This window comes from Equus przewalskii, chromosome 2 (genome assembly GCF_037783145.1).
Source record: "Equus przewalskii isolate Varuska chromosome 2, EquPr2, whole genome shotgun sequence".
NCBI lineage: Eukaryota > Metazoa > Chordata > Mammalia > Perissodactyla > Equidae > Equus > Equus przewalskii.
In genome coordinates, this window is record NC_091832.1 from 39,609,561 (window position 1) to 39,630,256 (window position 20,696).

Below are 20,696 nucleotides of genomic sequence, written 5' to 3' on the forward strand. Positions count from 1 at the left end.
GTGCAACCCAAAGCTGGCCCCAGGAGGAAAGAAATGCCAGGATGGTTGTCCCTGAGGGTGCATGGTGGAGGTTAGAACTGTGGACTCTGGAGTTCTTGGGGGTCTGAGTTCAAATCCCGGTTTGGTCACAGGCTAGCTGTGTGGCCTTAGGCAAGTCACTCAACCTCTCTCTGCCTCAATTTCTCCACCTGTAAAATGGGGATAATAACCTTACCTCACAGCGTGGTTTTGAGGACTCAGAGAGTTAAGAGCTGCAGAGCTCTTAGAACAGCACCTGGCACATAATAAGCGTGACATAAATCATCCTTGTCATTATCATGATGAGTGATATTGACCAGCAAGGAGCTCCCGGATTGAATAAGCCCTGGGGACAGATGAATCCCCAGGATGAAAAAAATCTCAAGATGCATCAGATGCTGGGATGACCAGACACCAAGAGGGGCGAGGCTGAGTCCCAGCTCGGTGGTGACCAGGAGCAGAGGTAGGTGCAGGTGGGGGCCCCGCCCCCAGTCCTGTCTGCCGCTCGCCCCCCTGATCCACCTGGGACCTCGTCTCCTCCCTGTGTCATCCGTGAGAGGCAGGTTTGGCTGAGAAGACAACCCGAATTTACAGGCAGTAAAGAAGAGGTCCAGGGGCCGGCCCCGTGGCTGAGCGGTTAAGTTCACGGGCCCCGCTTCGGCAGCCCGGGGTGTCGCCGGTTTGGATCCTGGGCGTGGACGTGGCACGGCTCGTCAGGCCACGCTGAGGCGGCATCCCACATAGCACACCAGAAGGATCCACAACTAAAAAAAATACACGACTATGTACTGGTGGGCTTCGGGGAGGAGAAGAAGAAAAAAAAGAAGATTGTCAACAGATGTTAGCTCAGGTGCCAATCTTTAAGAAACAAAAGAGGTCCAGGCCAGGGCAGCTTTGGGGTTCAGGGTTCATGGGTAGGGGGCCTGGACAGGTTCCCTCCCCGCAGCCCCCTTCCACCTCCTCAAGCCCCACAAAACTCTGGCACAAAGGGTGTATCCATCTGCTCGGGCTGCCATAACAAAATACTACATACTGAGGACAGAACGCAACTGTCTCCCAGTCCCAGAGGCTGGTCGTCTGAGGTCGAGGTGGGCTAGGTGAGGCCCTTGCGAGGCCTCTCCTCGGCCTGCAGACAGCTACCTTCTCACTCACTGGTCTTCCCTCTGATGCATGCATGTCTGTCCAAATGTCCCCTTTTTACAAGGACACCAGTCATACTGGATTATAAAGACCTCATTTTAACTTAACGGCCTTTTTTTTTGAGGAAGATTAGCCCTGAGCTAACATCTGCCACCAATCTTCCTCTTTTTTTTTGCTGAGGAAGACTGGCCCTGAGCTAACATCATGCCCATCTTCCTCTACTTTATATGTGGGGTGCCTACCACAGCATGGCTTGCCAAGTGGTGCCATGTCTGCACCTGGGATCCAAACTGGTGAACCATGGGCCACCAAAGCAGAACGTGCGCACTTAACTGCTGCACCACCGGGCTGGCCCCTAACGGCCTCTTTAAAGACCTTATCCCCTAATACTGTCACATTCCAAGGTATTTGGGTCAACATATGAATCTTGGGGGGACACACTCAGCCCATAACACTGAGGCTTTTGCTTTCCCACAAAAATGAATTCCTGAAGCTACGAACCAAATGGTGGGCTTGGGCAGGGTGGTGGGCATCACAGCCAGGTGCCCCCAGCTCCAGGCTGCACGCCCCCATCAGCGAGCATCCTGGGAGCTGTGTTAGTTTCCCACAGCCCCCATACAGCTACCAACACCCGGGAGCTGAAGGCCGCTGAGATTTATTCCCTCACAGTTCTAGAAGCTAGAAGTCCGAAGTCAGGGTTTGGGCAGGGTCAGCTCCTTCTAGAAGCTCTGCAGGAGAGCCGCTCCAAGCCTCCCTCCTGCGGGCGGCCCCAGCAGCTCTCTGCACTCCTTGGCTCATAGACGCATCGCTCCATCTCTGCCTCCGCTGTCACGTCCCCTCCGTGTGCCTGTGTGCCTCTCCTTTGCTATGTCTTAGGACACCAGGATCGGGTCGAAGGCCCTCCCGAATCCAGGAGGATCTCATCTCAAGATTCTCACCTTTGTTACCTCTGCAGAGACCCTCACTCCAAATAAGGCCACATTCTGATGTTCTGGCGGACGTATCTTTTGGGGCCACCACTGAACTCACTTTTTAAAAATTTTTTTTAAAGATTTTATTTTTCCTTTTTTCTCCCAACACCCCCCCTCCCCCCCGGTACATAGTTGTGTATTTTCAGCTGTGGGTCTTTCTAGTTGTGGCACATGGGATGCCACCTCAGCATGGCCTGATGAGCGGTAGCCATGTCTGTGCCCAGGATTCTAACTGGCGAAACCCTGGGCCGCCGAAGCAGAGCACGTCAACTTAACCACTCAGTCACGGGGCCGGCCCCTGAACTCACTTCTTGAACCTGGAGGCGAGGCTGGCTCTCCCCAAAGCTGGTGGTCACAGAGTCCTTTGAGACCACCGACAAGCTGGGGCCTACAGAGATGAGCAGCAGCTGGGGGACCCCTACCATTCAGAAGGCCCCCCGCCCAGCAAGGCAAGAGCATCCAATGAGCCCACTGGACCCTGGTCAAGAGACACAGGAAGATGCAGGCCGCCAAGGTGGCCCAGAAGGGGATGGCTTCCCGCGGTGACGGTCGGGAGTACACGAGGCCAGGCGAGGGGACCGAGGAAGTTGGGCAGTCGGCCCTGAAGGAGGAGACGGCGGAGGCTGGCATAGGCCCACGCCCACAGCCCGCCTCCTCCCACGCTGTGTTACACACTGTCCTCCACCCCAGAGTTCGAACCCAAGGGCTCCTGGGAGGACCAGAGTGTTTCCAGGCCTCTGACCCGCCCACCCCAGCCCAGCCAGCCCACTCTCCCAGACGTGCAGGCCTACGGGGCCCCATCCAGCAGGCACACGGGGACAGAGTCCTTCCTCAATCATTTACTGCAGAAACTACCTAGAACTTTTCCTTTCACTCTCTCTCATTCCTCATTGTGTTTCAGAAGGTGAGGTCGCCTTCCCCCAAAAACAGGACCCCCATCTCTCAATACACACACGGGCCTTTGTTTTCAAAGAATAATATCGCATATTTGTTAAGGACTTCTAAATGCCAGTTGCTATGGTGAGCATTTCACTACCTGATCATCTCATTTAATCCTCAAAACACCACCATAAGGTAGATAGCATTATAATCTCCACTTTACATATGAGGAAACCGAGGTTCAGAGAGGCCCACTGACTTGCCCTGAACCCCAGGCCCGCAGCTCTAGGTCCACTGCTCTGCCCACATGGCTGGCACTGACCGCACACTGATCCGGGAGGTTGTACCTTCACGCTGCTTCTCCCTCGCCCAGCAGACTTTGGCCAGAGGATCCAGGGGAAGTCTGAGAACCAGGGAACCAGAATTTGTTCCCTGAGTGAGAAGGAGGGGCAGCTGGATCTCCCTCTGGGGTGGGGTTTTCTGATTCCCCCAGCCCTGGGGGCAAGAAGGATCCCCTGCACCAGACCTGAGACCTGGAAAATTCTCAGATCCCCCCTTCTCTCCCGACTGAGCACCCACCGTGTCCCAGCCCTGCCTGGCCAAGAACCGTCTCTTTGCCTTGGGAGCTGGGGCCTAGGGGCCCTGCCATAAAAGCGGGGTCTGAGGAGGGCAGAGGGTTTCTGTTGAATTTCAGAGGCCTTGTGGGGGCTTCTGGGGATGCAGAGAGAAGGCCTGTGGCCTCTAGCACAGACCAAGAGAGCCTCAGAGAGAGGACCCTGTGGTCAGGGCTCAGCTTGGTGCCACGACAGGGGGATGTCCCCAAAGGCCACGCACACCACCAGCAGGCACCCAGCCACTGAGGCCCAACCTCATGCCACCCCACTGGCCACGGCATGGTCCTGTGGGGCCCAGGCTCCCCTCACAACCTCCTGCACAGCCTTGCCCATCCATCCACATACCCCCAAGGCGCTGGCCACGGGGAGTGCCCTGGTCCCCCACACCCTGCTTGCTGGTCCCGCCCCTCCTCCTCCCCATGGGCAGAGCCTCCTCGCAACGAACCTGGTGGGGCACAGCTCTGCTCGCTGCACATACTCTCGTGACAGCTCCCCCCCCGACGGGCTGGGAGGGCGAGTCTTCTACCAGTTTACTTGATACTCTATTTCCAGAGAAAAGTGAGCAAGAGTGAACTCAGAGAGGGCAGGCCACTGCACACCCAGATGATGTTCATCTTATGATGGGGGCGGGGGCGGACAGGAACAGCTGCCCACAGTCCTGACCGACCTCTTCTCGGTCGGCCACGTGCAGGCCTCTGCCTGCCCGATCTGGCTTACCTCTCGCCGGCATGATCACCCTTTGCAGACGATGAAACAGAGAGGTTAGGTGATGTGCCCAAGGTCACACAGTCTGGAAGCAGCCAGTTGGTGGAGGAGGGGAGTTGGAACCCCGATCTCTATGAAGCCACACTCTGCACCCGTCCCCCGGATCAGGGATCCACGGCAGCTCCCCATTTGGGCCAGGAAGCTCAGGGCGAGCCTCGCACCAAGGCTGGCGCTGAGTAGGAACTTTCATCGCACCAAAATGTAAATTCTCAGAACGTCAGAACATTACATTCAAAAGGCATAGAGAGAAATAATTCTGGAAAATCCAGTGTTTTGTGTTTTCTGGGCCGTGCATGGCCCAACTTCCTGGGGACAGAGAGGAGATGGGTGGCCACTCACCCCCTCCAGGGAGAATCACGCTCCAAGATGCCAATCAGGAGATGCTTCTGTTCTCAGGGAAGTTGGCAGCGTCCCTGGGGAGGCAGCTAGTGTTTGTCAGTCTCCACACACTCCCATGGCACACCAAGGGCCTGGGACCCGTAGCTGTGGACATGAGTAGGAATTTTCCAGGATGGCGATGTCACAGTTGTCTCCTCTCATCCCAGAAGGCCAGACCCCCAGGATCTGCCCAAGACGTAGGACACCGTGATGCACTGAAAACCAGCATCAGCTGTAGCAGCGACGGCTCACCTGCCAGTGCCGAATTCCCAGGACACGCTCCCTTCAGCTCCCGGGGCTGTGTGGCCTCTGTCTTTCCAAGACCTGGGGACTCCTTCACTCAGTCATGCACCCAACATCTATTTAGGGAACATCTGTCACATGCCACGCGCTGCAATAGGGCACAGCTGAGGAGGAAACAGGCTCAGCCCCTGTCCTCAAGGATCGTGAGTGTAACGGAGGATGATGGGTAAGCAGAGGTGGGGCCTCAGACTTGGGGTGCCTTAGCCAGTTCTGTGGGATCAAGGCAGGCCTCTGAGGATCGCTCCAGACGGCCCCAAAGGGGCCACCATTGACACCACCGTTGAGATAGTCGGGGGATGCACAGAGCTCAGAAGTCAGTCTAGCTTACGACTTCCTGCAACGCATTAATTCTAGGATGCCCATTCTTTCACATTTTAACATCTCTGAAATGATCTCACAGCCCGGGGAGTGTCAGCCTTTAGCACCCTTTTTCCTGGTGGTCCAAAGTGAGGGTGAGTCTTGCGATCGATGGTGTCACCGGTTTGATGAAACAGCGTCTGGAGACCTTGGGTTGTGGGTTCCTGCACATGGAACTAATTGGAAGCAGGAAGCAAAAAGGCCAGAAACCTAAATTTTCAAAAGAATTGTCCTTCCAGAGAAAGCGCTTGCGTTGATGATTGAATGGACCCAGGGCTGTAGGCTGGCCTTTCATGGGAAAGAAACGTCGTTCGTGACTGTTGTGGTTCAAACTGTTGCTGTTCTGCATCAGCTGGATTCACAGGCTGATCTCAGCTGTAAATTTTGTAATTTTTGTTTGACAGAAGGCTTCCTGATTCTCTTCTTCCTCTGGCCAAAGAATTTCTGAGAAAACCACTGACTCTTACAGGCTCTTTACTTAAAATTGTGTGAAACAACAACAAAGCAAACAACCTGATTCAAAAATGGGCAAAGGACTTGAACACACATCTCTCCAAAGAAGATACACGAATGTCCTGTAAGCACATGAAAAGACGCTCAACATCACTATCATTAGGGAAACGCAAAGCAAAACCACTGCAAGAGGGCCAGCTCCGGTGGCCTAGTGGTTAAGGTCAGCACACTCTGCTTTGGCAGCCCAGGTTTGGTTCCCAGACGCGGATCTACACCACTCGTCTGTCAGTGGCCATGCTGTGGTGGCAGCTCACATACCAAAAAAAAAGGAGGAAGATTGGCAGCAGATGTTAGCTCAGGGCAAATCTTCCTCAGAAGAAAAAAAGAAAACACCCTAAGATACCACTTCACACCTATTAGGATAGCTATTATCAAAAAAGCAGAAAATAAGTGTTGGTAAGAATGTGGAGAAACTGAAACCCTTTTACACTGCTGGCAGAATGGAAAACGGCACAGCTGCTATGGATACAGTATAGTGGCTTCCCCCAAAATTAAACAGAATTGCCATATATCCAGCAATTCCACTTATAGGTACATTCTCAAAAGAATTAAAAGCAGGGGGGCCAGCCCGGTGGTGCAGCGGTTAAGTGCGCACGTTCTGCTTCGGCAGCCTGGGATTTGCCAGTTCGGATCCTGGGTGCAGACATGGCACTGCTTGGCAAGCCATGCTATGGTAGGCGTCCCACATATAAAGTAGAGGAAGATGGGCACAGATGTTAGCTCAGGCCCAGTCTCCTCAGAAAAAAAGAGGAGGATTAGCAGCAGATGTTAGCTCAGGGCTAATCTTCCTCAAAAAAAAAAAAAAAAAAAAGAATTGAAAGCAGGGACTCAAACAGATATTTGTTTACCCATGTTCACAGTAGCGTTACTCACAAGAACCAAAAGGTGGAAGCAACCCAAGTGTCCACTGACAATGAGTGAATCGACAAGATGTGGTCTATCCACACAGTGAAAAGGTATATACATCCAGCCTTAAAAAGGAAGGAAATTCTGACACCTTACAACATAAATGAACCTTGAGGACATTGTGCTAGATGAAATAAGCCAGTTATTTTATTTAATTCTTTTCTTCTCCCCAAGGCCCCCCAGTACATAGTTGTATATTTTCAGTTGTGGGTCCTTCTAGCTGTGGCATGTGGGATGCTGCCTCAACATGGCCTGAGTGGTGCCATGTCCGCGCCCAGGATCTGAACCGGCAAAACCCGGGGCCGCCGAACGGAGCATGGGAACCTAACCACTCGGCCACGGGGCTGGCCCCAAAATAAGCTCGTTATAAGAGACAAATACGGTCTGATTCCACCCATCTGAGGCACCAGGAGCAGTCAAATCCAGAGACAGAAAGCACGGTGGCGGCCAGGGCTGCGGGGAGGGGAACGGGCGGCGGTGTTTAACCGGCATGGAGTTCCGGTTTTGCAAGCTTAAAAATATTCTAGGATGGATGGTGGCGACTGTTGCACGACAATGTCAATAACACTGAACCGTCCACTTAAAAATCTTTTTAAAGGGTAAACTTTATGTCATGTGTATTTTGCACAATTAAAAATACATTTTAAAAAATTAATAAAAAAAAATTACATCCAGAAGGGACTTTGTGTCTCCAGGTCCTGGGATCCAGTGGCAAACCATGACCTGTGGCTGAGTCTGCCCACAGACGTGACAGTTTGAATCATAGAGGCCTTTGACCTTGACAGCCTCTGGAGGGGCCGTGTGCTCCCCAGGTGGCTCTGAGCCCCGCCACTCCCAGTCACCTTGCCCACCTGGCCACGGAAGGCATTTGGGGTTGGAACCCCAGATCAAGGGAGGGAAGACTTTCGGCAAGAATTCATAGTGCCTATCATTCGGCGAATGGCCCCTGCTGCCCAGGGCCTGGGGGCTCTGCGTGCCTGCCTCACAGGGACAGAGCTGGTAGAAGTCAGGTAACAGGGCGCAGAGGCCAGCAACGCTCAGCAAATATCCCATGAGCCCGCTCCACGTCCCAACCCCCTGCTGTCAGGCGGGACACCCATGTGACTAGTTCTGGCCAATGACTCATGAGCAGAAGTGACCTGTGTGTCATTTCCAGGCTAAAGCAACTGGTGACGTGCCCCATTGGGGAGCCTCTTTTAGCCTGGGCCCCCGAGAGACAATGTCAAAAGCAGAGGCCCCGTGGCCAAGTGGTTAAGTTGGCGCGCTCCGCTGCAGGCGGCCCAGGGTTTCGTTGGTTGAGTCCTGGGCGCGGACATGGCACTGCTCATCAAACCACGCTGAGGCAGCATCCCACATGCCACAACTAGAAGGACCACAATGAAGAATATACAACTATGTACTGGGGGGCTTTGGGGAGAAAAAGGAAAAAAATTTAAAAATCTAAAAAAAAAAAAAAAAAAGCAGAGACCCCATGTGACCCACAATGGATAGGTAGTGAGCAAGTCAGTGAGAAAGAAAGTCTTTATGTCAAACCACCGAGATTTGGGGGTTAATTTGTGACTGCAGCACAACCTCACTTATCCTGACTAATACATGTGCTGTGAACACGGAAGGAGAAAGATTTTCACAGCTCATAAGCTCCAGGTGGAAGCCACAGACCACAGCCCTACTTCCGCCCCTCCGAGCTGAGACACCGTAGAAAAAGCTCATGCCCTCTCTGGGCTTTGGTTCCCCATCTACCCCATTTTTATACCAGGAAAACAGGAATTTCATATTGTTTAACCCGGCGGGTGAGTGTGTGTGTGGCGGGGTGTGGGGCGGGGGGACAGGCACTGCTTATTAATCCAGCAGGGGAGATCTGGGCTCTCTGCCAACCTTGCCTCTGACTCACTGCCTGGTCCTCAGTTTCCCCATTGGTCCCTGCTGCAGCTCCAGACCCCCATGACTTCTAGGGCTGGGCTACAGAGGGGCGTGGAGGAGCCACCTGGTCCAGGGACTTCAAGAGAGCCCCTCTAGCAATGGACCCTGGTTTCAGGGACCAAGAAGGGGGAAGAAGCTCCCTCCCTCCCAGCGTCCACGGCCTCGGCCTCACCCACAGGGGACGGCCTGAGCCCCTGAGCCCCTCGCTGAGACGGTTTTTTAACACTGGCCTTGGCCTGTCTCGGGCCATCTACCCAGAGTTGGGAGATGCACAAAGAGCCACACACAGGCCACTGGAACCACCCCGCCCAGCACAGGTTGTCAGAAGTGTCTTTCCCCAGGTGAGGGGAGGGCAGGCTGAGGCCGGGGCACCTCCTGGGCACCGAGGGCATCAGCAGGACAGACCCAGCACACGTGGGAACCTGGAGCTGGAGAGAGCGCCAAGCTTTATTTACAAACATGTCACAGAATCCCCTCACCCCCCAGCCCAGAATCCCCCATCGCTGTCACTAGGAAAGAGCCAGACCTGGGCTCAGCCACCTGCCCAGCCTAGGAGGTGGGGCCGGAGTCCACTCCAGCTGAGGCCGGGCTGGGCGCCCCTGCCAGAGGGGAGAGGCTAGAGACGATGACAGAGGCACTGTCCTCTTCCAAGTGGCCAGTCCTCAGGGCTTCAGCCGGGGGGCGCAGGGTCAGGGGACCTGGGGTTCTGACCAGATCGGGGTGGCAGGTGGGACCCGCGTGGGCAGGGCCTGGATGGTGAACGAGGAGGTGTCAGAGGGGACCACTTTGGGAGCAGGTCACCCCCACTTCCAGCCTCATCCCCTTCTGGACCTTATAGTCTGGGTCACCTTCCTGGGTGGGATGCAGTAGCTGGCGGGGAGTAGTAGGCCCTGGAAGGATGCTTGGGGTCAGGGCTGGGGGGACGGGCCCCTGTGGAGAGACACTTTCAGGCTCTGCAGTAGCCCCCCCAATCCTGCTCCCGGGGACTCTGCAGTCCGCAGGCCTGCTCCAAGGCCTCTGTCCCTCCCGGGGCAGCCTGGACCCTACCAGGCGGGAGGGGCTGGTGGCTGACAGCTTCCGGTGCTGGGCCTTGGCAGAGACACAGGACCAGAGATCCAGGCTCTTGGGGGCTGAGCTTTTCTCGGGCTTCGGCGGGAGAATGTCCCAGCCCAGCAGGCAGTGCTGTGGAGAGCAAGGGGTGAAGGCGCCTGGCCTGGGGCAGGGTCCCCCCACACTGGGCACACCCAGCAAGGGGCTGTGCCTCTCCTCTTGGACTGGCAGCATCTGCTAAGACGGGGCCATGTCCCCCATGAGGGTGGAGGTGCTCCCCAAACAGTCACGGTGTCCCCCAACACTGAGGCTCCCCCTGGGCAGAAGCCTTGTGTCCACCCATGGGTCACCCCTGGGCCTCCCTTTCCTACCCCTGCTGACCCATGTCCTGGGCCCTGAGTTAGAGGGGTGGAGGGGAGGCCGTGGACACTGCTGGAGCACTCCCTGTGTGCCAGGCTGTGCCCTATGCCCGACAGGCACTGACTCATTGAACTGCCCCACAAGCCAGAGTTAGGTGCGCTGTACCCATTTTACAGACGAGCAAACCAGGTTTCCTCTACATCCCTTCTCCTCTCTCTCCAGGCACAGCTCCCCCAGCCTCAACTGGGAGTGAGTGGGGTCCCCACTGACCCCCGTCCTACCCAGGAGACACCAAGGATGTCGCTATGGGAGCACCACGGCACCCTAAGGGGCTGGGTTCATGTCCCAGCTCTCCCACCTGGCTGACCTTGGACAAGTCACGTTCCCTCTGCCTCAGGCTCCGAATCTGTAAAGTGGGACCACAGCAGCACCCGTGCTCTCAGTTGCTGGGGGCTCCATGAGATAACCCTCTGAAGGACTGTGCATGAGGCACACACAAGCTCAGTGACCGGGGCCCATCCGTGTTGTGCCGACGTGCGGGCAACACTTATCCTGGAAGCCTCGGGGCCAGCGGGGTGCCCCACCTCCCTTGGGGAGCAAGCACAGCACAGTGATGGCAGTGACCCAGGCTGAACTCCAGAGCCTCGCCCTCCTTGAGCCCAGCCTCACTGTGTAGCCTTGGGACAGTCCCTGACCCTCTCTGGGCCTCAGGATCGATCTGGGGACCTGGGCCACACAGGGGGCAGCCCCACGTCCGTCCCCACCCAGGCCCCATGTAGCTGCTCACCCGGGGCAGGGCCAGCGTGTCGGAGGCGTCAAAACTCTTCCGCCGGTGGATACGGTACTGGTGTGGGGGGTCCAGGACGGACAGTGGGACGCTCACCCTGGGTTGGGGGACAGGGTGACAGGTTGGGGGCAATGCTGCTGGCGCCTCTCTCGCTGCGGGGCCACAGCCCCAGGCCCCTTTCCCTCCCTCAGAAGTGACGGGCCCCAGCCTCTGCTCCCCTCCTCAGCGGCTGCTGCCCCCATGGCTGCCCCTGGGGGGTGTCCTCCTTGCTCCAGCCACTCACCTGACCTGCGCTGGCTCCGCCAGGGTCTCAGGGCCCCGCTGGTCCCGTGGTGTCCTGCACAGGCGGCAGGGGGTGCCGGGATCTGAAGGCACCAGGAACAGGCGCCGGTTGACCCGGTAACAGTAGACGCCTGCGAGACCCGTGAGAAGCTCCTTCAGCCGGGGACCTGGAGCCCTGCGCCCCACTGCCTCAACCGGACAGGCCCGCCAGCCCCTCCGCACCCCCGACGGCCACGCTCACAGCACACACGCAGGTACACACATGGAGTATGCTCACGTACATGCACTCACATACAAAAACACTGAGCACACCCTGCTACACGAGCATGACACACATGTGTGCACATACACACACCAGCATGTTCACATGTGCCAATGTTGTGTGTGCAAACACGAAGCAAGGCTTCCTACAGTCACATTCGAGGACACACGTGCACATGCCTCCATCTGAGATCACACACAGGCTGCACACAAACACCCCTCACCCACATGCATGTACACCTATGTACACACTGTAGGCTGCACATGCAAACCCACGGCAGACTCCGGTGCTCACGTGACTGAGCCGGCGGCCCGACAAGGATGACACGTGCAGAAAGGAGGGGGCGGGAGTGGGGGGCACGTGGGAAATGAGGCAGCTGGGAAGAGAATGAAGGCTGCTGGGGAGGGGTGAGGCGGGTAACAGGGCGGGCCCTAATCCCCACGAGGCCGGGCCTCAGCTCACCCCAACCCTGTCCGGGCCCCAGACCTCCCTCCCCAAGGACCCAACACCGCAGCTGCTGCCCCAGGACCTTGGCTGGGCCGTGGGGCGGCCCACGAGGGTTCACACTCACATTCATGGTCTCCCTTGACGCCACCGCCCTCGCGCAGGCCCAGGATCTGGGGTCTGTGAGGGCGAAAGCGGTGAGCGGGCCAGGGTGACGGGTCCTGAGCCGCCCGCCCAGCCCTCGCCCGCCCCGCTCACTTGGGGTCGCTGCAAACACACTCCTCCTGGTTGGCTTCCCGGAACTTCTGCAGCTTAGAGAAGAAGGCCTCGGGCTTGCTGGTGACGGGAGAGCTGTTGTCCAGAGACCCTGCAGCGGCGAAGCCCCGGGAGCTGCTGTGTGGCCACTGGCCGAGGCCAAGAGTCCACCGCTCTGCCCCCACCGTGCCTCCTACAGACCCAGAGGGGGCCCTCCAGTCCCTGTGACTGCTGGCTCTGTCTCAGTGTCCGTCCACCCTGACACACATCCAGTCGTCCACACAAACCTATTTACAGAGCCCCTGCTACGGGCCAGACACTGTTCAATGTGCTGGGAAAGAGCAGTGACCCAGACAAGGCCCTTGCCCTTGTGAGGCTTACATTCCAACACGTGATAACAGACAAACTAGTCACCAGAGAAACCTGTGATACAACACTGAATGTGACACCGGCCAAGAAGTAAAAGAGAACAGAGTCCGGGAACCGAGCTTGATAGGGTGGGGCTGCCAGGGGAGGACTCTCTGAGGAGGAGACACCTGAGCAGAGACCTGATGAAGGAGGGAGGGAGACATGTGGACATTCCAGGCAGATGGAAGAGCAAGCGCAAACGCCCTGGGGCAGGTGCGCACTCGGTATGTTTGATGAACAGCCAGGAGGTGAAAGTGGCTGGAGGGGAGTGAGGGACGAGGGTGGGGGAGATGAAGCTAGGAAGCCAGCGGAGGGTTTGGAGACAAGGAGTGATGCAATCAGACTGGCCATGTATTTTCACAGGATTCTCCCTCTGGCTACTGCAAGGTGAGAGAAGCAGGGAGACGAGTTAGGAACTGCAGGCATCCCAGCAGAGGGAAGTAATCAGATTCTAGAAATATGTTGAAGGCAGGGCTAACAAGACACCCTAACAGACTGAAAGAGGAATATGCAAAAAGAAGAGGAAGCAAGGTCGATCCCAAGGTCATGGCCATTAACTCCATAACAGAGTCGCCATTTACAGAGACAAGAAAGTGCAGGAGGAGCAGGCACTGCGGAAATCAGGACCTTGATTTTGGCCGTGAGATGAACCTAAGACACGTGGGCGAGGTGGAGAAGACGAAGGCAGGTAGCCAAGTCTGGAACTTGGAGGAGCAGCGGGAGCCAGAGACCACGGCAAGCCTCGGCCCCGGGGTCAGAGCCGGAGGGCAGATGGAGGTGGATCGGCAGACCGAGCCTGGGGCCTCCGGGGTCGGGAGGTCGGAAGAAGGAAGAGGATCTGGCAGAGGAGACTGGAAGGAGCAGCCGGAGATGGGGGGAGGGGGCCGCCCTGGAAGCTGGGTAAGGAGCCTCGGGGAGGCGGGCGGGCGCCGGGAAAAGGGGGCGCTGAGAACCGGGCCGGAGCCAGCCCCGCAGACGCACTGCTGACCCCAGTGAAGACGGGGTCAGGGGCTGAAGCCCGATGAAGAAAAAGTGGGGGAGAGAAACCGGAGACGGCGAGTGCACACAACCCTTGGAGGAGCTTCATTATAAAGAAAAGCAGAGGAAACGGGCAGTAATGAGAAGCAAAAGGGCTCCAGGGAGGACGGTGTCCTCGGGGCGGGAACTAACAGACGGCGCCACCCCGACTGGCTGTGACACGGGCTGTCTCCTCACTGTCTCTCGCCTGCACGTGGGGACAATGTGACCGCGGAGAGTAAAGGAGCAAGTGGATGAAGCCCCCGGAAGGCGCCACACACCGGCCCTCAGCAAAGCCATCCTCAGACCAGTGCAGGGCGCTGCCGGCCCTGGAGGAGGCGCAGGCAGGAGGGACACCCTGCGGGAGCCAAGAGGGGACCAGTGAGCGCGCACAGTGGCAGGGACGGCGCAGGTGGAGCGCAGCTGGTCACCCGGGAAAGAAGCGGGAAGGATCAGCGGCTAGGGTGGGCCAGGGCAGGCGCCGCCAGCTCCCAGCGACAGCGAGCGGACAGTGTGGGAAGTCACTGGACGGGGCCTGTGTCCTCCCCGCCCCTCGACTGGTCCCAGCCACCCCACGGAGCACCTGCCTTTGGGCAGTCACTCAACCTCTCTGTGCCTCAGTGTCCTCCTTCGTGAAGTGAACAGCACCAACCTCTCAGGTCGTTCACTCACTCATTCGACAAGTGTTGGTTGAGGGCCTACTATGTGGAGGCGCCATTCTAGGCTCAGGCTCGGGGAACTAGCACCGAACAGACAGCTGGGCGCGGCTCTAAGTGAGCTCATGTTCTACCGGAGGAGCCAGACAAGAAGCAAGCAAACACACCCGTTTCTGAGAACGAGGGATACAGAGAACAGAGCAATGGCTGCTGCCACAGGCAACGATGTAGGGAGAGGTGGCCCCACGACATTATGCTCACGGAAGGCCTATCATTCGAGCTGAGCCCTCAATGATGAAAAGGAACCAGCACGTGTGACCCTGGGAAAGTGCACTCCAGGCAAAAGGAACAGCAAGTGCAAAGGCCCCGAGGTGGCCATGAGCATCCAGGCTCCAGGAACAGCAAGGAGGCCAGCGAGGCTGGAGTGAAGAGCCAGGAGGCAGATAGTCAGGGGTCATGTCACCGAGCCAGTGGAGGCCAGGTCACGCCTCAGAAATCTGGATAAAGATTTTGGATTTGACTCTAAGTGCTAAGTACTCTGAGTGACATGATCTATTCCCACGTTTAAAAATTTCTTCCAGCTGCTGTGTCAAAAATGGACAGTAATTGAGGCAAAAGCGGCCAGAGGGAGACCAGCCAGGAGGCCACTGAGGTTGCTGGGGGGCGGGGGAGGGGAGACGGGCAATAAAATATAGAGATGATTCCCATACAGAGTTCTGCAGGGACTTGGCATACAATAAATGCTCACACTGTGGCAGTTCTCTCATTCATTCAACAAACGCTCGGTGAGCACTGTCTCTGTGCCTGTGACTGTGCCAGTGGCCGAGAGAGCAGACACGGTACCGAAGGTGCTCACTGCGGCGGGTGGAACAGACGGAGGAACAGCAGCACCTGGTGGGGGCTCCGGCAGGTGCGCAGGCAAGTTGGGCCCCCTCCTCTGCCCCCCCTCCCTGACCCCGGTTCCCGCGTGAGTTGCGGGCTCAGGGCCGCACCTGCAATCCAGTCGTAACCCAGGTACGGTCGGAGGCGCCAGATCCTCTCAGGTACTGGAGACTCCTTCTTGAAGGTCACTCTCGGCTGACGAGAGGGGTAGAGAGGGGCAAGGGCTAGGCCAGCAGGCCCGGCCCAAAGGAGGCCCCACCTTGGGGGAGAGAGGGGGGCCATTTCTTAACTACACCCTGACATGGGCCCCAGGGCTCAGCCGAGGGCGTGGGAGCCGGAAGACAAGAGTGTGGCCCCCCGCCCTTCTGTGTGTCACTGTGAACAAGTCCAGCCCCCGAGCCTCGGTCTTCCCATCCGTGTAATGGGGCTCATCACCTTCTTCCCAAAGTGCCGTCTGAGACACTGACGGCCACCACTGATCATGCACTTAGGCTGAACGGGACACGACTCCAGGTACCTCCCAGAAGCCTTTCACTCTGCAAGGGCGGCTGCCCATGAGTGCATTTGTCAGATAGGGAAACTGAGGCTCAAGGAAACCCTTATCAACAGATGCCCCACTCCAGTGTTACCTTGGGCAGCTTGCTTTGTTGATCCGGGGCGGACCTCATGGCCTGTGCCTCCTGGAGTAGACTGTCCAGCTCTGCCGACAGCTCTGGGTCATTCGAGTCTGAGGAGGCCGGCAAGGGTGCCGAGTGGGGCCTCAGTGGCCCCAGGGACTCCTGGTGCCGGCATTTGGTGGGTGGGGGAGAGCTCCCCCCAGAGCTGGCCCCGCCAGGCCAGGACATATCACAGGGGTCACCTTGCTGGGCATCCTGTGGACAGGAGGCTCTCGAGGCCATTGAGGACATCTCCTGAGAGGGTGGCGTCTCTGAGTCGTAGCTGCTGCTGGAGTCCAGGCTCGACTGGAACAGAGAGGCCAGGTCACCCAGGGGCGGCCCAGCCACCCGCTCAGCTGGTCTGCACTAGGCAGGAAGACCCGGTTCCTCATCCCTGCTCCAGCCTCCACTGGGCCTTCCCTCGCCGGGCCTCGGTTTTCTCATCATCAGTAAAGTGGGCGCGCTGCCCGGGATGCCGCTGGAGGCCTGGATTCCGGCCCAAGAGGCTGGCAGCCCCTTCCTCCCTCACGGGGACTCCTGAGGTGGGTGCTCACCGCGGAGGCTGCCTTGGCCACCGAGCGCCGCACGGCCTCCTGCCCGGCCCGCAGCTGCCTCAGGAGCTCCAGGCTGAGCTGCCGCAGCTGCCGCACGTCCTTGGTCTCCACCATCCCAGGCCCCTCGGTGGGAGTCGCTAACCCTGGGCTGCAGAGCACCCTCAGCGCTGGGTTCCAGGCCACCTCTTCTACCTGAAGCCAAGACAGCGTGACATGGAGCTGCGGAGGCCGCCCTGTGGAGCCAGAGGCGTGGGTTCGAATCCCCACTCTGATACTCCCTGACTGTGCAGCCTTGGGCAAGTTACTTAACCTCTCTGTGCCTCAGTTTCCTCATCTGCCAAACAGAGATGATAACAGTATCTCCCGCATAAGGCTGTTGTAAGGTTTAAAGGAGGTAGTGCACGTGAAGTCTTAGTACAGCGCCTGGCACACAGTGAGCATTCAATAAAAGTCTTCTACTGTCACACTGGCCCAGGGTGTGTGTTTGCTAACATGCCAGAAGAGAACAATCCCCCTTAACCACCTTAACTATGAAATTACACTATTTTAACTTGTAGAAAACAATTAGGGTGAGACTACAAATGTAAAGCATCATAACTTGTGAATCCAACCCAAACCCAGCTTCTGAACGTACTCTTCCCTCTCTCCTGTTCTCCCTTCCTCTTCCCTTTCTTTCGACAAATGAAGAAACCAAAGTTCAGAGAAGTTAAGCAACTTGCCCCAAGCCACACAGCTAGTAAGTGGCAAAGCCAGGATCTGAACCTGAATCTGCTCCAGGGTCCATGGTCAGGCCAGCCTTTCCCCCAGAAGTGAGGAGAGGGTCCTGGGAAGCTGCCTCCTCCTTCTCACAGCCTCCGGCCCCCCAGGGATCGAGGCTCAGGGACACACAGACGCCTCTGGCAGGGATTTCTGCAGGCTGGGGGAGGGGCTGCCCACTGCCCCCAGAGCCCCAGGCCCAGACCCCTCCGACCAGAAACGCAGTCTCCCTGGATACACACGACGCCTTTTTAACACTGGGTCCAATCGGACATCCTACTCAGAACCCCTGCCCCGCCCCCAGACCCGCACCCACACTCGGCGCCTGCGGACCGCCCACCCCAGGGTCCCCGCCTCAGGGCCCGGCAGCAGGGGCTGAGGCAGAGAAGCCAGACTACACTGGACCCCTCACATATGCCCCGCATAAGGGGGGCAGTGGAGATGCGAGCACAGGCGACTCCGGGGGTGCGGACAAGGTGGGCAAACAGCCTGAAGCGCAGGACGGGAGTCCGGCCCCCCCCTCCCTTATCTGATCCAGCCACTCGGTCATACCTACAGTCCGACAGACAGGGTCTCCGTTTTCCGACCGGGTTAAAGGGAACAGCCGCGCTCCCTCCTCCGGCTCCGGCCGCGCTCGGGGAGGCTAAAAGCTGCGCAAATGCAACGGGAAGGCGACGTTCAAAAGAGAAACTGAGGCAGCAGGAGTGCAGAGGCAGCGCCGGGGGACGCAGGCCGGGCCCCGGGAAGGGGAGCCGCCTCCCGCTTCTTTCCCATCGCGGCTCCCGACCCCTCCGCGGGGGCGCACGCGGGGCCCCCAGCCGAGCCCTTCCTCCCGACCCCCGGCCCGTCGCTCCCGCACTCACCGCCCCGAAGCCCGGAAGCGCGCAGCCCGCGGTCGCCCCGCTGCCCGGAGTTCTGCCCGGAGTTCCGCCCTGCCCGCCCCGCGCGTCGCCGGCCGGGGGCGGGGCCAGAGCTGGCCGCCCTGATTGGTCAGATTCGGAGGGCCTCCGGGCGTTACTCCGCGGTCGGCAGCGGCAGTTTCAACACTGGGGCGGGGCTAACAGCGGGACTCAGCAGCTGATTGGTCAGCTTCGGAGGTCGTGTAGGGGCGGTCGATTTTCGGAATGGGGCGGGCCCCCGGAGGGCGGGCTCCGATTGGTCAGGACGGGGCCGCGGGCTACCCGCGTCCGGCGGCGGCAGTTTCAGAGTCTACGCGTGAGGCTGCTCCCAAGGAGGGGGATGCAGCTGTGGGATGCTTGGGGGGCCGGGGAGGCGGCGCCTGGCGACCCGTTCTTTCCTACTTGCTTTCAAGTTGTTAACGGGCCCACTTTGTGCCGAGAGGCACTGTACTAGGCACTGGGAGGCAGGGAAGGATTAAGAGGCGTCCCTGCCTGGAGGAGCGGGAGAGGAGGCAGTGGGGAAGAGATGAACACAGATGCCTTTAATCCAGTCTGTAAAATATGAGCAAATTTATATGGAGTGCCTTGTGTGCGCCAGGTATTTTCCATATACCAATGCATGCCAGCCTCCTAAATGTGCTTTAAGATGAGTATTATTGTCCCATTTTACAGACAAAACAAAAAATGAGGCCGTGAGAGATGAAGCGACTTGCCCAGAACATTTTCAAATCAATCAATGTAATTCCCAAATTAACAGATAAAAAGAAAGAAAAGTTATCTCAATAGATGCAGAAAAACCCACCAAGTCTCGTCCCTTTTTCTTAGTGGTTGGAAGTGGGAGTCATCTGTCTTTTACCTTAGAGAGATGTCCCAGCATCTGACACATTCCAGCGTTCCTTTCTGATTTTTAAAACTCTTCCAGCAAACTAGGGCTGGAAGGGAACTTCGTCATCCTAATAAAAGGCTACACCTACAGTTAACAGCATATTTTCTAACAAAAAACGATGCTCTCCCCCTAAGATCAGGAAAAGGTAAGGATGTCTGCTCTCAGCACTTCAACATTATACTAGAGTTCTTGCCAGTGCAATGAGGAAAGAAAAAGAAAGGCATCCAGATTGGAAAGGAAGATGTAAAACTGTCTTTATTCACAGCATGGTAATAGAAAATTTCATAGAATCTACAAGAAAGCTACTAGAATTGTTAATGAATTTTGCAGAGTTGCAGGATACAAGATCGATATATAAATCATTTGTATTTCTGCATATTAGCATTAGCAATCAAAACTTGAAATTTTTAAAATGCCATTTAAACCAGCATCAAGAAATACGAAAATGAAATACTTAGGGGTAAGTCTGACAAAAAATGTACAATACCTGCACATTAAAAATTATAAAATGTCGAGAGAAATTAAAGATTAAATAATTGGAGAGAGATACTGTGTTGATAGACTGAAAGACTCAAAATGTCTAAGATATCAATTCTCCCCCAGGTTGACCTGGAGACTCCATGCAATCCCAATCAAAATCCCAGGAAGTTTCTTTTTAAAAATGGACAATTTCTAAAACTCATATAGAAATGCAAAATACCTGGGTAGCCGAAACTATTTTGAAAACAAAGCACAAAATCAAATGACCTACACTACCTGGTTCAAGACTGACTATAAAGCTACGAGAATCAAGGGAGTGTAGGACCGGCATCAAGCTGATCCAATGGATCAATGGAACACATAGAAAGTCCAGGAATAGTCTCCTGTGTATGTGATCACTTAATTTTTGACCAAGATGCAAAGGCAATTCACTGGAGAAAGGACAGTCTTTTCAGCAAATGCTGAGGGGACAATTAGATATCCATGTGCCGAAGGCACACACACCACAGAACAAAACAAATTGTTAAAAACACTCTATGTTTGTACCGGATGTAAAAATTAACTCAAAATGGATCATAGACCTAATTGTAAAACCTAAAACTATACAACTTCTAGAAGAAAACCTAGGAGAAAATCTTTATGACTTTCAATCAAGCAGAAATTTCTTAGGTATGACACCAAAAATACAATCTATAAAAGTAAAAATTGATAAATTGGACTTTACGAAAATTAATAACTTCTACTCTTTGAAAGACACTGGTAACAGAAGAACAAACCACAAGATTGAGAAAATATTTGCAGATCACATAGCTAATAAAGAATTTGTAGGGGCCGGGCCCTTGGCTGAGTGGTTAAAGTTCCACATGCTTTGCTTTGGTGGCCTAGGGTTCGTGGCTTTGGATCCCAGGCATGGACCTACACCACTCCTCACCCATACTGTGGAGGCATCCACATACAAAATAGAGAACTGCTGGCACAGATGTTAGCTCAGGGCTCATCTTCCTCAAGCAAAGAAAAAAAGAGGAAGATTGGCAATGGATGTTAGTTCTGGGCAAATCTTCCTCACCAAGAAAAAAAAAAAGTTAAGTATATGGTAGGGTTGGGGGAGGGCAAAAGGGGTAAAGGGGCACATATGTATGGAAACTAGATTTTTGGTGGTGAACACAATGCAGTCTATACAGAAGCTGAAATATAATGATGTACTCCTGAAATTTACCTAATGTTATAAACCAATGTGACCTCAATAAAAAAAAGGTTAAATATAAATTTACCATATGTTCCAGCAACTCCAATCTACC

General features: G+C 56.0%; 1 protein-coding gene across 14 annotated transcripts; it reads right to left on the reverse strand.

Moving 5' to 3' along the window:
• Nucleotides 1-2,197: 2,197 nt before the first annotated feature.
• On the reverse strand, nt 2,198-18,121 carry MIIP (migration and invasion inhibitory protein). Of its 14 annotated transcripts, none has more exons than XM_070603247.1 (12): nt 17,997-18,096; nt 17,686-17,783; nt 16,378-16,610; nt 15,797-16,129; nt 15,278-15,362; nt 12,208-12,316; nt 12,077-12,129; nt 11,245-11,374; nt 10,962-11,058; nt 9,812-9,946; nt 9,596-9,654; nt 9,194-9,513 (listed from the first exon to the last, which is right to left on the reverse strand). In XM_070603247.1, the coding sequence occupies exons 3-12, from the start codon at nt 16,489-16,491 to the stop codon at nt 9,435-9,437; spliced, it is 1,194 nt and encodes a 397-aa protein (XP_070459348.1). In that variant the 5' UTR covers nt 16,492-16,610; nt 17,686-17,783; nt 17,997-18,096; the 3' UTR covers nt 9,194-9,434. The 14 variants fall into 14 exon arrangements, with proteins under 14 accessions (XP_070459395.1, XP_070459391.1, XP_070459348.1 ...); XM_070603236.1 differs by having other exon boundaries at nt 9,596-9,694; XM_070603242.1 differs by having other exon boundaries at nt 16,378-16,569; nt 17,997-18,093.
• Between the last annotated feature and the right edge of the window lie 2,575 nt (nt 18,122-20,696).

What these genes read in the sequence shown, in the direction of transcription:
- MIIP (XM_070603219.1), bottom strand. Translation starts at nt 16,491, where the DNA reads ATGGTGGAGACCAAGGACGTGCGGCAGCTGCGGCAGCTCAGCCTGGAG. An exon ending in GCGGAGCCAGCGCAGGTCAG is followed by an intron (nt 11,059 to 11,244) that starts GTGAGTGGCTGG and finishes CCCCCAACCCAG; the next exon opens with GGTGAGCGTCCCACTGTCCG. An exon ending in ACACGCTGGCCCTGCCCCGG is followed by an intron (nt 9,947 to 10,961) that starts GTGAGCAGCTAC and finishes TGCTCTCCACAG; the next exon opens with CACTGCCTGCTGGGCTGGGA.